The sequence below is a fragment of the Poecilia latipinna genome, unplaced genomic scaffold (genome assembly GCF_001443285.1).
Source record: "Poecilia latipinna isolate Pla-1442-1.1 unplaced genomic scaffold, P_latipinna-1.0 Scaffold1081, whole genome shotgun sequence".
NCBI lineage: Eukaryota > Metazoa > Chordata > Actinopteri > Cyprinodontiformes > Poeciliidae > Poecilia > Poecilia latipinna.
The window spans coordinates 240573-255806 of record NW_015113697.1 but is presented as its reverse complement, the minus strand read 5'-3'; the positions used below and the strand labels follow the sequence as shown (position 1 = coordinate 255806).

General features: G+C 41.2%; 1 protein-coding gene across 1 annotated transcript in view; it reads left to right on the top strand.

Moving 5' to 3' along the window:
- The window catches only part of tenm1 (teneurin transmembrane protein 1), a 332218-nt gene that overhangs the window by 109653 nt on the left and 207331 nt on the right, over positions 1 to 15234 (top strand). The window contains exon 4 of the mRNA XM_015052017.1: positions 2415 to 2658. Within this exon, the coding sequence (XP_014907503.1) occupies positions 2415 to 2658 (244 nt within the window). The remainder of the gene's footprint in view (positions 1 to 2414; positions 2659 to 15234) is intronic.

Here is a 15234-nt window from a genome sequence, read left to right as displayed (position 1 = left end):
ATGCTCAAATATCAAGCCAGAATCTTGCCAGAAGCTCGTTGATGGCTCGGAAAGTGTGTTGCCACGTTCATATATTGTGCGCGTTCACACACCAGAGAGTAAATGTTACCTCGAACTGCTACTGTTACAGCTTTTAAGATGGCATTTGAGCCGGACAGATTGCACTGTGGGAATATTTGGAGGAAACGTTTATAGAGCATTTATAGAACTGTTTCTGTCTTGCACTCTCGCATATCTGCGGCTGCTTCGCGCGCGTGTCTTCCAAATAGGATCTTTTAGCATCTGATGGTCATAAAACCTGTTGTGGCGAGTCGATGGACGGCTCGGAATCGGAGTCCACAGATTTTTTATTGTAAAAATGTTGACTGTAAAGCCTTCTGTTCAATTTTCTGTCCGCGATGTCGGGGAAAGACATGGCGTCAGTTTTAAACATAACGGTGACTGAGCTGCAGATTTATGTACAATTTGTGCTGGCGGTCGAACAAAGATTTTTTTTTTTTTGTTGTTGTTTGTTTTTTTTGTTTTTTTTTTCCCACTCCGCAAAATGTGCCGTTTGGAGTTTGTCTTTGTAAAGACCTACGCTTGAACTGGGAAGACGGCAGTAATCTCCCAGGTAGGCCACATTTGAAAGCACTGAATTATTGCTGACATTTTGGCAGCAAATACATTTAAGGGCTAAGAGTGTGTCTGGCTTCGCCATGTAAGTTTAATGTTTTATTCACTGTCAATATAGCTGAACAGAGTGGGTCTTCTGGGATGAGGGGTTTGCCTTGCTCACAGTCATACCACAGACAAATGGTACAAGCTGTCACCTTAAGCACGGAAAGCTAACGTCCTAATTTATAATGTCTCTCTCGCTCTTTTTTTTTTTTTAAGCCTTCAACAAGCTTCCGGCGTAACTCTGGCTTGAAATTTAAACACTCTTCTCGGCAGAATTGGAAGAGTTAATTTAAATGCGTTGGTTATCTGGCACAGGTACAGCTTTTTCTTTTTTTTTTTTAGTATAGTCTGAACATTTTCTGGAGCATTTTGGTGATGAGGACCATTCAAGAACCTTCATGTCAACCTGTCCAAAGCCAGTCTTCCAGTGTTCGGAGGCATTGTTTGTTGGAAATCAAATTAGTCCAAGTTTTAAGCATTTTTTTATATATATATTTCAGGTATCGATTTTCGAACATTGGCTTCCTCTTTGTTTGTCAATAAATTTTATTTTCAAACCCACTTTACTGTGGAGGACGACTTCAGTGTTATGATGGACTCCAGTCTTCATCATTGTTCCGGAAAGTCAGGACAAATTTTCAATGGTGTTGGCAGAGTGTGCCGTAGGACTGGCATTTGAACGCAGTTGGGTTTTCTAACATTTATATCTCAAAGCTTGAAATGTAAGGTATAAAACAGACTTTATATGAACTAATGTATGTCCTGACCTCAATCTATAGTCCAAAATGTTTGGACTATACGCTTAAAAACTTGTTTAATTGAACTCTGCTACTTAAAACAGTTATATTATTATATTAAATCATAACGCCAGAAGATCATACAAAGCGTGTGTGGTTCATCTGCCTCTTACTGAGAAATATTTACCCAAATCATTTGAGGTATGTATACATTTGAGTCTGTATGTAAAATTTGCATAACTCTTATTTTATTTTATTTTATTTTAAAGCGTCTTCTTTCCTACATCACCATTCAATCCTTCCTGAAAAAGAGTGGTTCAAATAAAGCACGAAACGTACAAACTTAAAACGCCACTCGTGCCGAGATGTGTGTGGATGTAAATTCCTGGCTGGAAACCTGCACGGTTGTTCGTCCAGGCGCATTAGCTTCAGCGGCAGTCACATACTCCAAACTCAGCCAAACGCACTTGCATCCCATTTGGCCGAGGCCGTAATTAGTCCGCTGTTCGTTTTCTTTTTGAGAGAGAAAGAGAGAGAAGCAGCGGGTGGGAACAAGTTGCGGGGAGGGAGAGTTATGGAGAAAGAGAATGATAAATGATGGACCGTGTGAGCTCTCGCCAGACCCTCAGGTTACCAGTGTGAGGCTGTTACAGCTGGCTAGCTCATTCCGCCGAGATCTCATAATAAACATCACATGGGTAGTTTGGGCTGGCGGCTGCGGATTAAGCCAGAGCTGTTAGCTCTTTAAAGACTGCTCAATGCTGCAGCCGGCCAAAAGTCTATTTATAGGGTGGCTGGAAGTGTATCAAAGCAGGTAGGTTGGGGAAAGCACCGGACAGGGACAGTTTTAAGCTGATTTATGTCCTTCAATCAGCGTAATAACAATAAACTGTCAACTAACATTCTGCTTTTATTTGTAATTTATGATACGGTGCTCCTAATAAACCTGTGTTTATTTCTCCCCTGTCCCCCCCCTCCGCTCCTTCCTCCTTTCTGCCACTCGCTGTCTGCTAGCAGAGCTGCCCAGCAGTCCAGGTGGCCAGTTTACGTTTCGTCCGCTTCCCCCTCCGCCGCCGCCGCCCCACGCCTGCACTTGCGCCCGCCCGGCTCCTTACACTCAAGTCAGCCTGCAGAGGAAGACCATGCCGACGCGGTGTCAGACCGGCCAGGGCGGCCAGGGGGCAGACAACAGCTCGGCAACAGACCAGGCGCAGCTTCACAACAGCTGGGTGCTCAACAGCAACATCCCCCTAGAGACCAGGTAACAGAACGCAGCAAATACAGCTTTTGTGTCGCAGAGGAGAAGAGCCGCAGATTCTCGCTTGATTAAAGGTGTTCCTTTAATCCGACCAAAGAGGCTTCTTGTATTGAAGGAAAGTCAATCAGCAGCAGGACCATAAAATTTTATAGTTTTTTTTTTTTCAAAAAGGTGGAGAGTAGGACGATGACTAATGGACTAATGGATTTGATACAATGTCTGATTGTATGCTGGTGGGAAGTGAGCATTGACCATTTTGCTATTTCTGTTCTCTCTTCCAGAATATTGAAGTAGACCTTTTGAAATACAAGCGTTTGCTTCAGGAAACTAAAGTTTTTGAAATATTCCAAAAGAGGTCATGTTGATTTGAGTGAATCGGATCAGATCCAGCCCAGCAGATCAGAGAACATGAAGCACATATTAAAGGGGCGGCGACATGTAAAATAAGCTTTTCTGAGCTTTACGTCAAGTCAAGTCAAATCAAAGTTTATTTATTCATTTAGCACTTTTACAACAGCCTGAGCCGACCAAAGAGCTTCACAAAAAACATCACAGGTGGATAAAAAATAGAAAATAAAATTAAGTTTAATTTAAAAAAAAAAAAACAAGATAAATAAACAATGCAGCCACTCCTGTTTTCTGAAAAGCCAAACATTGCTTTTCCTCAGCCTGTGAGAAGGGGAACAAATTAAAAACACATTTTCTACGTGTCGTGATTTAGAAAACAAATGTGCAGTGATTTCGCTCCCGAGTCGGCTGTATGAGTATAAACAGGTATTTATAAGGATTCTGAGCTTCACTTACTTAATTAAACATACTTGTATTGTTACAAACCCCAGCAGATTCATTGACAAAAATAAATAAATATAGATAATATTAAATATATAAATGATTTATCTCCATTACCTGGGATTTTTGCTTGGCTCAGTAAGGTCCAAGCGATAATTGGGAGAGTTAAAACCCCTCTTCCTCGCCTGTAACTTGCAGCACAACTTTCGGCAGATCGAGCCCCTCAGTAATTCGAGGTATTTTTACTGGGCTTTTTAGCGCGCCATCAAAGTCGTAACAAATCTCCAGTTTTCCAGAGGATTTCAGTTGTTTCTCCCACCGCCGCGGCTGATAGATTATTCATGACACCTGCATTTGGTTTTAAATATTCCGAAAGTGGAGTTTCTGAGACGCGCTGAAGGAATGCCGTCCCATCAAACGGAATTGAGGCCGCATGAGAAATAATTTATCCCCCCAAAAAATTATTTTCAAGATCCTTCTTCCTCTTCCTCTTCTTCTTCTTGGAGGCTGCTTTGGAGAAGGGGAGGCAGCAAAGGTGCAAGAGAATATGTTTGCATGTTTAATGAGGGGCTCGGGCGGCACAGCTGAGTTCTGGTGTTATGAGTAAGGGCCGAGATTGGCAGGCTGCCACGCCACGAGAAGAAGTTTTAATAAGTTATGCATTAGGGCCATAATTAGATCACACCTCATTTAAAGGAAAGGAAGAATAAAATTAGATTCTGTGACAATTTAAATTAATCATTGTCCAGACGCGAATATCAAAGAGAGAAGCTTGTCATGGCTGTAGTGTAATTACAGTACTTTTGTGTGTGTGTGTGTGTGTGTGTGTGTGTGTGTGTGTGTGTAGGTGTGTGTGTGTGTGTGTTTGCTCTTAATGAAAATACGACTTAAACCAAATTCATTATTTTCTTTTCCTCTGTGGTTCAGATTGTTCAGCCAATATTTGCAGGCCAGAAAAGAACTTCCTCCTCAACGAGAGACGCGATTACGAACCATCATTCCTGCATCGCCTCTATATATTGGATGACGTTTTTTTTTTTTTCCAGCGATACATTTTTTGCATTTGGGACTTTATAGTCAAATAAGTTTCATTTGAAAGTGTGCTATTAGTTCTAAGCCATAAAATGTAATCACATTCATAGTCAATAGAATAGTGTCCTTCTATAACATAATTCAGACATTATTGGCTCTTTCCTATCAGGCTTTTGACAAAGTCTTCGCTGCTTAACTGTTTCTGGCTGGATTTAATATTCACTCTCTCCCCTCTCTGCCTCTCTCTCTCTCTCTCTCTCTCTCTCTCTCTCTGTCTCTTTTTCTCTGCCCATCGTCACGTTCTTAGATACTCTGATAATCTAATGATTTCATATTTCCACTGCAGCCCTCACAGTCCTATCAGCTCAATCTGAGCCACAAGATTAACGATTTGTCAAGTATTTACAAACCTGACACAGAGGCTCACACTAACAGAATTATAAGTGATGCTGTGACCTTAATAAGGATGAGGGTGGTGTAGAAAAAAAAAAAAAAAAAACAAGGATAAAGTCTTATGTTGTCAAGTGCGCTTCCATTATCCTTCATTCGCGTTTGATGAATCCATATTGAAATGTATTGACGTTGCGTCGGCTGAGATTAAGAATGTTTGAAGTGCGCATGGATTTCCGTTTTTGGCTGAACATTCGTTATGTTTCTGGAGAGGCTGTCCTGTCGTCGTGGACGGATGCAGTTATGGATATTCAATATATCTGGCTGGGCCTCACACTGTGTGTGTTAGGAGGCATAACAAATCTTGGGACTGTTATGAATGGACTTGAGCTCTTCCTTTTGTCAGTCCAGACAAGACGTCGCTGTCTTCTCACTGCGGCGTTGAGGACATTTTTTAAATGTGACTTTTTGACATATCTTTAAACCGTTTTTAGATGCCTGTCGATGTTTTTTTTTCTCTTTTTTTTTTTTAAATAAATTGTCTTATTGTATAATTCTTAATTATACAATGTAATGTATAACTACATTATACATTACATTATAATTCTAATTAATTACATTAATGTAATTCTTGGAATTTGCCACTCCATGTCTACATTTTAGAACTAGCTCTTCTTCAAAACGTTTTGGGTTTAAAGAATTGCACCTTCGTCTTGGTCCCGGGTCGTATAACGTCACAAACACATTTTTTTATGAACGCCCTGGCGATGAGTCGGACCCAGACTGATCAAGTTCTGCCAGATCTCCTTGAAATTTTCCACCGGTTTGTTTATCCCGGCAGTCCTTCAATGCCTCTGTGTCAAGAATTTCTCCATAAGCAGCACCAAGGACAGAAGAGGGCTCGACAGTATGATTTTGGAGCAAACTGAGGAATCTGATTTATTTCGGAGGAACAGAGATGGTGAATGTTAATGAACCAATGGTGGCTAACTTGGCCTTGATTGTTCCTTTCCTTTCCTCTCCCAACGTTTTCCAGTAAAGGGACGTCGTTATGCGTTTCCCAGGCACATATTGACATTTTATAGCACAATCAGGTAACTGTGTTAACTTCATTTGTTAAAAAAAATTATATATATAAAATATGACTTAAAGGAAATTTTACCATGTAGTTTTATGCCTTTAGATTGGGCCTATGTCATTTTAAAAACTTCTTTCTAAGACTCTACTTTTAGGAAGTCATCACATCGCTGCTCTCTTGACCCTTCAGCAACGTTTTTTCTTTACCAGCATTTCATTGGGATGTTGCTCAGATAATGAGTCCAGCAGATGAACAGTTCCAACAGGTGTTTGCTAATTGCAGTTAGCTAGTCTGAAGGAGCTGAGTGGGGAGGAAACTTGGAAAGTGGAGCTCAGATGAGGAGCCGCATCTCACAGGTGGAGCTGGGTTGACCCAGGCATTTTGAACCATGTTTTCAACATGGTTTTGAGTTACCACGGCAACCTCCTGTGGTCGCCATGGGAGATTAAAGGATTTCTCAAACAAGCATGAAAGAATCAAGAAAACATTCCAGGTTTGGTTTTGATGAGGTGATGTCAAGCTCAAAAAAGTTGATTTGACATAACACCGCCCCTCTAAAGTAAGGAAACAAACTTAAAGCCTAAATTTTACATAAAACCTTTGTGTGGAATCAATACATAGACAAATGCAATTCCTAATAGGTAAACTGGTTATAAATAACTATTATAATACTTCAGTTTGAGTGTCAACAACATGATTCTTGAATCAATATTCTTTATTATAACGTTTCTATTCTGTAAAATAAGCATGATTGTGGTTGGAAGAAAACTCCAAAGCAGATACAGACTGCGCCAAGAAGTATGCTTTAATAAAATAATTAAGACGCTTACAATAAAACAACTCAGGGAGAAACCAAAACAGAAAGGACACATTGGAGAACAATAATAAAAACGAAATCAAGGAGCTTAAATACTGAGGCCAGGTGTGGGGAAGTGACAGTGGAGCCAGACGCACTAATCAGAAGAAAATCAGGAGAAAGAAAACAACTGTGAAAGGAGGCGAGGAGCGAGGCAGTGAATAAACACTGGAGAAGAACCGGGACTCAAGGAAACTATAGATAAAAAAATAAATAAATAACACCAAAGAGAACAAAACTCAAAAGCACAAAAAGCAGAACACGAGAATAAACGAGGAAACTCAACTCAGAGAAACAAACTCATAGGAATAATAATGAAACTAAACATGGCAAGAACAGCTAAGCAACGATTAGAAACACAAATGTAAATCAAAAGCACACAAACACAAAATCTGAAGAAGAACCCTGCACAGCCCAGGATCATGACAACAAGACGACTCTCTGACTAAGCAGATGTCAGTGTTTCCTGAAGCCGATCAAAATTCCAGGTATATAAATAAATCAAGCAGCTCGATCAATCGTTACAGCAGCTGTGCACAGCCGAATCAGAATCCAGACACTTTGTATTCAGCGAACAAAGACCTCCACCCACGCAAACACAAACAAGGACCATTTACACTTATCCAGGTCGAGACAGCCGCCGGGCCCGCGCAGGCCGACCTCCTGGAGAGCAGGAGCTCTCATTTTCTTCTCGTCTCAGGGGAAATCTGCCCTCTGATAAGAACTCAGAGCTCTTCCTGGGCATCGCCCCTAGATATTGTCTGGTGAAGATCAAAGAAGGGGATCCAGCAAGGAGCGTGAAGCCGTTTTAAAAAGCACTACACAAAAAGAAGAAGAGGGGTTCTGCATGCGTCTTTTTACTCTCCTGCTTTATTAATCCACTTTCTGCTGCGCGTTAAAGCAGACACAATAGTCCCAGGCTGCTGCAGTGGCCTCAAAAAAAAAAAAAATCTAGCATTCAGCATGTTTCTGTTTTTTTTTTAATTTTAGTTCATGTCTTTCCACATGTGTGTTTGCAAGCGTGTGTTTGTTTCCCCGGGTTTATCTCTGGCCTTTCAGAGATGAACTAGCGTTGACCCTAAGGTGCGCAGAGGCTGCCTGTGCAGCCTCCTGTGTCCCACATCAGACTCGCAGCCTTCAGCGGGCGCTGAACGGCTGGATGGAGAAAGGACAGGAGGCAGACAGTGAGGGATGGACGTTATCTGTTTTAGCCACAGGGCCACACTAAAGACTCACTGAAAGGCAGCACACACAGAAACCGGAACAGACTCGGCACGACGGGAGGTACTTTTCTTTTTCTTATTTTTTTTTCCTTTCGGTTTTTCACAATTCCAAACTTTACCTCCTTTCACGTCCTCTGGTGGACTCATAAAGTTTGCATAACCACTGGACTTTCTTCGACTTTAAGCCCTATTGTAAGTTTTTTGTGGGTCCAGGAGGGTTTATGTAATAGAACTACACAGAGTTGCTTAATCACATAAAATTTGTGCAAGCAACGCTGCGTTGATCTAATTGTGACGTCTCTCTCCCAGCTAGCTTTGCACGTCTAGAGACTAAAATCCTTCTTTCCAAAGTAGCTCAAGCTCTGTTAGTTTTGGAGGGAGGGACTCTGCGCACATAACATACTGTAAGCTTCGAGTCTTTCCAAAGATCACCAGTTGGATGTGAGTTTTGGGTCCGTTGTAACATGTGAATGTGCTTCGATCTGAACTATCCCGTTGTAGCTCGTTTCAGTCTCATTTTAAGATTGAATTTGGTTTTAAATATTCCTCTGATAGGTTTTCCTACCTGTGTTTAGCTTCATTCATTGTCCCATAGATAATATTTCCACAGCATTCTGCTGCAACCACCATGTTTTCACCGTTTCGCCAACATTTCAATCTCAACTGATCACTGTAACTTCTTCCATGTCTACTTTGTCTTTTTTATGATTTGTTAAAAACCGCGTCTGACTTATCGCCTTTCAACGATGGCTTCCTTTCTTTCGATTCTTCCATAAATCCTAAATTTGCGCAGCGCGGCACCAGTAGGTGTCCAGTCAGCAGTTTCTGCTGCCGGAGCTGATAATGCCACAGCCGTATTTTACTTTGTTCAAGCAGAGCTGCATCTCCTCAGAAGTTACAGTAGGCCTCTTGGCTGCTTTTTCTGTTTTAAGTGTTTCCCTTAAATGGACAGCAATGTCTTGTAAAGTTTGTACTTGTGTCATACTGTCCCAACACTCGGATGATGGATTAGGTAGCGCTCCGTGAGACGCTCCAAGCTCGAGGTGTTGTTTTATAACCTAACCCTGTTTTGAAATCCTCCCCAACTTCCTGCCGTGTTCCTTGGTCTTCATGACGCTTTTTGTTCTCCAACAAACCTCTGAGGATTTCACAGAGCAGCTACGGTTCCTATAGGAAGCACTCACTCCCGTGGATGTTTGCTTTTACAAGAAAACAATAATAAAATCTTTAATGTCAAAGTAAAAACGGATTTCTGCAAAAGAGACTCATAAATAAAAATGTGATTGCGCAAACGTTTACTCCCTTTAAAGAGACTGAGTTAAGTGAACAGAGGTCCAGCCAGTTGGTGCAAGTAGCCTCACATTGAGTGGAATGGAGATCACCGTAATGCAGTGAGTTCGTCTCCAAGGATTATAGTACAAACTATAATCCCCGTATCCCTGTACAGTATTCCTGGCTTCCAAGATGAAGGAACAATCCAAGCAGAACAGAGAAAATGTTATTGAAAAGTTTAAGTCAGGGGATGGATACAAAAAAATTCTCTACGCCGCTGAGTGTTCCTGCAGCTCAGCTAAAACCATCAGCAAGAAACGGACAGAATATGAAGTATGTGTGAATCCTGAAGAGATCGGGACGTCCTCACAACCTGAGCGACCGTGATAAAAGGAGACGGGTGAGAGAGGACACCAGGTTGCCATGGCTACGCTGGGAGAGACACTCTGCAGACAAACAACCGTTCCTCTGGTTCTTTACCAATCAAGGTTTTACGGGCGAGTGGCAATGAGAAAGACGTTGAAGAAAGAGTTTGTCAAAAGGCACGTGGAAGAAAACGGTCTTTGGTCTGATGAAACCAAAACGTGAGATTTTTGGCCATCAGACAAGATGCTGCAGCATGGCGGTTGTTGCATTGTGCTGTTGGGATGCTTCTGGTCAGCAGAGTCCGGAAGGCTTGTAAAGGTCGGAGGTAAAATCCTGGAGAACAGATGTTTCCACCTGCAACAGATGGTCAAAGGACATTTATGTTTCAGCAAGACCCGAAGCATCCAGCTAACGCTACAAAGAAACGGTTTGAGGACAACGAGATGGATGTTCTGGAGTGGCCCAGTCAAAGCCCAGGCCTCAATCTCATAGAGAATTGAACTGGAAGCACTGTTTACAGCCAACCTGACAGAGCTTGAATGGTTTTGCAAAGAAGAATGGAAACCTGCATCATCCAGTTGTGCGGACCTGATGGAGACCTGTGCAGTGTTGACTGACCTGAAGGGTGTGAATATTTATGCAGCCACTTACTTTACAGTAAATACTTTTACTTCATCGTCGTTATTTTGTAGAAATAAGTTTTCACTTTGAGAATAAAAGAGGGGGTTTGTTTGGTCTTGGCTTTTTTGACAAAAAAAATAAGTTTTTCATGACTGATTTTGTAAAAGCAAGAAAAAAAAAGCAAAATAAAAAACAAAACAGTAAAAGGTGCAAAGAGGTGAATTTGTTTTACTGACATTACCCTACACCCCGGTGCACTCTATTTACTAATTAGGTGATTTCTGTACTGAATTTTACATGAGGATAGACTAAATTAAACCAAACACTTCCAAACATCCGTCCTGCCATTATCTTTTCTTCAGCAGGAGCAACAGCCTAAACAAAGAGGCTTCCCTCTCCCCAGATAAACATACGTTTTGTGTTAAATTTAAGTAAAATAAATGCAGTTTACAGTTATAAAGTAGCATTTGAAAAGAAACGCTGTACAAAATATATAGATTTTTTGGTATTGTTCTGAGACGTATTCTAACATGGACCATCACAGCTCCACACCAGAACCCCGCAGAGCTTTTTAATAAGACGAGTCTTCAAGGCCGAATGCGACCAAATGAGTCGATGAGGTGTACGCAGTTTGGTTATTACGAGGACACGGTGTCCGGCGATGCTGCCACCTCGGTGCCTGACCCCGCTTTAATGGCCTGTTCTCTGAGGGCCTTCAGAGACCGAGCAGCGCCGCGACCTCTCATCTCTTCACAGCACGCACAAAGTTACACTCTGGCACTCGACGCGCGCGGTGGCCCCCCGCTCGAAAGCAGCATTAACCCCCCAGAGAGCTCACCGTAACCCAGGGCTATCATGTTGTCTGTGAAATTCAAGGAGCTCAGAAATATTGTTTTCATTTGTTATAATGATTGGGAACCATAAAAGCACGGCCATAAAAAAAGAAAAAAGAAAAAGAAAATATTCCAACAGTTTAGCCCCAACGTAACCATTCCAGTTGTGGCCACAATAAGCTGGCGCTTCTATTAATTCTCTGCCTAGATCCACTTTTCCAAATTGGAAAATGCCCCCCACCACCACCCATTCTTGTGCTCTCTCATCCGCCACCGCCGAGCCTCTGCCCTCCATTATCTAAACACAATATAGATGAAATGGTACCCAGATTAATTGCCCTTCAGCTCAGTCCCCTATCTTCATCTACTGTCTCAGACATTTCGTAATGAAAATGAGCCCCATCGTCATCTAACAGCCTTATAACTTAAGTAGTTGCTTTGATGTGTCAAAGGGAATAGGTAAGTCATTGATCCGTGTGTGCCAGCGCTATTTCAATCTGTTTCATATTATTGCTGCTCTGCATTGCAGTGGTGGCTCATAAGGTTGCGCCAGAGAAGCCCCCTGGTTAAGTCTGGGGTTCCTCAAAGGATGAGGGACTTGGGCGGGATAAGAGCTGGAGGTTTAATATTTTATGACTGCTAAATTTATGGTGTGTCATCAGAAAAGTTGGATTTTCTTGGGGATTTGCCCGAGCAAACCTGCGAAGTGGTTTATGGTTCCTTGAAAAAAAAAAAAAAAGTATTCCTATATAAAATATTTTAGAAATGAATTAAATTGAATCTATTCACATTAACAAACATTAATGTATTTTGTTGGGATCCTATAACACAGACCAGAGGTTCTGAAGCTTTATGTTCGATGCTTCAAATCTGATTTCTGGATGAGGATGGAGGTCCTGGACCGACTACATCTGAGCAAATCCTGGTGATTAAATTTGCTCACAATCTTTAAGCAAATCTAATGGCACTTTATGTATAGAAACAACTGCTTTGGCTTACAGTTTCTGACAGTAGGATGCAGTCTGCTCATTTTTACAGCTTTCCATAAAAGTAGATTTGTGAAAAGCACAGCTGATATTAGACTCGCTGATAGGACCTCCCACCTGAGCTGTGAAAATCTGCTACACTTATGTTGAAGACCAGTTCTTAGTAGGCTTGCAGTGGTCCCAAACCACTACATTTTAACTGAAGGTAAATCAAGTTATTGTGTTACCTTGATTTGTTACAAAAGTAAATCAAGTGAAATATAACTTAAAAGAAATTTGACTTTGCAATCTGGCACTCTGAAGTCGGCCTCTGTCTCTTTAAGAAGCTCCTACTCTAAGTTATATCTCTGCTGAATATGTTTGCCTACTTGTGAAGTCTATGCATACATAAAAAAACGTGTAATTTTCAATGTTGTGATAGTTTCTGTTGGTGCATCACATAAAATAACACTAAAGTTTGTGTTTGCAATGTGATAAAAATGTAAAACAAAATAAATAAATAAAAAAAAGGTTGCTGCTGGGTATTAACACTGTTGTAAATTCCCTCGTCCCAGAATGCATTGGGGAGAATGTTGTAAATTGCAAAAGGAATCCCACTGCTTCTTCCTTGTGCTGCTTCCCGTTGATTGTAACCACCTTTATAAATTTTTGATGACCTATTCCTCACCTTTTAAAAATCACAGTTAGATTAAAAGCACACGAGTGTTGCACAACATGTGGGATATTAACAGTTCCCCCCAAATTACCAACTTCTACACGTTTAGGAAAAGCTGATTTGACGGCTTAAGGTTCAGCAGGGCTGGACCGCTGTCCATTAGCAAACTGAGACAGACGGTTTTCTGTTTGATGCGTGAACCTAACATGGTCTGGATAAGAATAACAAAAAAGATAGGCGCAGAGGGGTCTCGACTAAAATCTCCCACCTTCAGGGCCCTTTAAATGAGTTTCGTCCAGGCGTAGCTCAGAGTGAGACTTAATTCCGCCGAGTCCAGATTTACATAAATAGAATCCGAATAAAACACACGATACCTGAGGAAAAAAAAAGCTTGTGTCTTGCTAGAGTAATTGGTGAAGCATTGAACCGCTGTCCTAGATAGACCTGCACAGCGACTGTGACTGTTCCCAACTTCCGACTGTAATCTACTTTAGGAAGATGCAGACGGCGGTCCCATGTGGCGTGTAGTTTGTGGAACACAAGATGCAAAAACAGCTCCTACCATACAAGATGAGGACAGTAATTAATTGACAGCTTGCTGAACACCTCCCTCAAAGAGGAGTCATCCAATCGCAGTGGTGGAGCCGTTACCACGACGACCCAGGGCTGATTCTGGAATGCTCCGAAGGCAAACATGGCGCCCGAGGTGCTGCAGCAGCTGCGTGGAGCGTTTACGGAGTTCGGGTGATTCTCGGCTTTTCCTCCACTTTACTAAGGCGAAAACAGACGCAGAAATGTAAAAAAAAAAAGGGAAAAATAAATGGAGTAGAGTTACTTTTTATCAGCTGCATGTAAGCTCTAAAATTCAACATGTCTACCTCCAAGGCCGGCAGGCGCATTATAAGCCCACCGGGGGATGCAGCTTCTGGCATGGCCAACGTCAATATTTTATTTCCCACTTTTGATGAAAGATTTCTGGATCTGCATCTGCAAGTTGATGAAATCTGCCTTACCCTGAACAGCTTCCCATCAGTTTCAGCTCGTTCCTTCTGATAAATACACTCACATTCACGTCCAACAGGCCCAATGTTTAGTACTTGGTGGTTTACACGACTTCACACTTGTGAACGCTGGTTAGCCTCGAGTTTCGCTATTAAAAAGCCTTGACTCATAGTAATTAATTGCATATTTAAACCCTGAACTGGGTGCTGCCGTTTTTTTTGTGTAGCTAAATTATGAATTCTGTTTTACGAGATGATTCTGTTCAGTCACCAAACCCAGGACGGCACAAGGTGCTACAGCTAGAGCGAGGTGTTTTGACTCAAACTCCCAGACTGTGAATGTGTGAACTCTGGGATGATGCTGTATTTCCCAACCAGCTTCCATAAACTGCAGAACTGAATCATATAAAAGGCTTTTGATTATTTCTGTTTTAAACGCTAATACTTTTCCTCTGAAGGATACTCTGATTTGTTTTGTGTTTTTTGTTTTCTTAACCCTTTCATGCATAGCGGTCACTATAGTGGACAGCTGTCTAAAAGCCATTTTCTTGAGCTTCTTGTGGATTTTTGTCATAAATGCACACAGACCACTGCAGTGGACACTAATGGGTTTCATAAAATACACTACCAACTACTGGCCATCAGCTGCAAATGCAAGAAATTATTTTTGTTAAATCCAATATGGCCGACAGACAAAACAGCATGCCGACCGACTCTGTCTCTCCTTCTACTGTAGATGACGCTTGCAGGTAAAAAAAAAAAATTTTGTGACATCAGATAATCCCTAAGGAACAATACTACTGATACATTTTTCAAATAACTTTGTATTTGGAGAAAATTATAATTGATCACCCAAAAAAAAAAACAAAAAAAAAACATTTGTTTTCCTTCCATTCTATATATGCCTTAAGAAATTTTTAAAAAATGTGGAAAAAAATCCTGACACGAAGAATCATAATTCATGCACAAAAGGGTTAAAAAGAGTCCTTAAACAGAAACATAGAGTTTGGACCGTAGTAAAGGAAATCCAAAAGAGGCGTTACCTGAAGACTTGGCACATAAAGGATGCATCTCTAGTTCTGTGTTTTGTTTTTTCTTTTGTTTTGTTTTGTTTTCTCTGTTCCTAAAATTAAGATGTGACCTTAATTTTGTCTTCCACTGCTGTCATTTTGTTAGCACATACACAAACAATCTTGATAATATTGCTTGATCAGCCTTGACCCAACAATTTGACTCCTTTCAGAGCAACACAACACACAAAGAACACGCATAAGTAAAGGATTAAGGGATGATTTGAAAGGGATTTGAATTCTTCCTGTACATGTAAAGTTTCAGACACTAAGTTTGGGAGAACCATTAGGTTTTTTTTTTTTTGCTGCCATCCTTTTTCTCCCCCGTGTTACACTGTAAAATGTTCCCATTTTCTCAGAAACTCCAAAAAGACCTCTGATCGTTTCAGAAATTCAAGAAATAACTT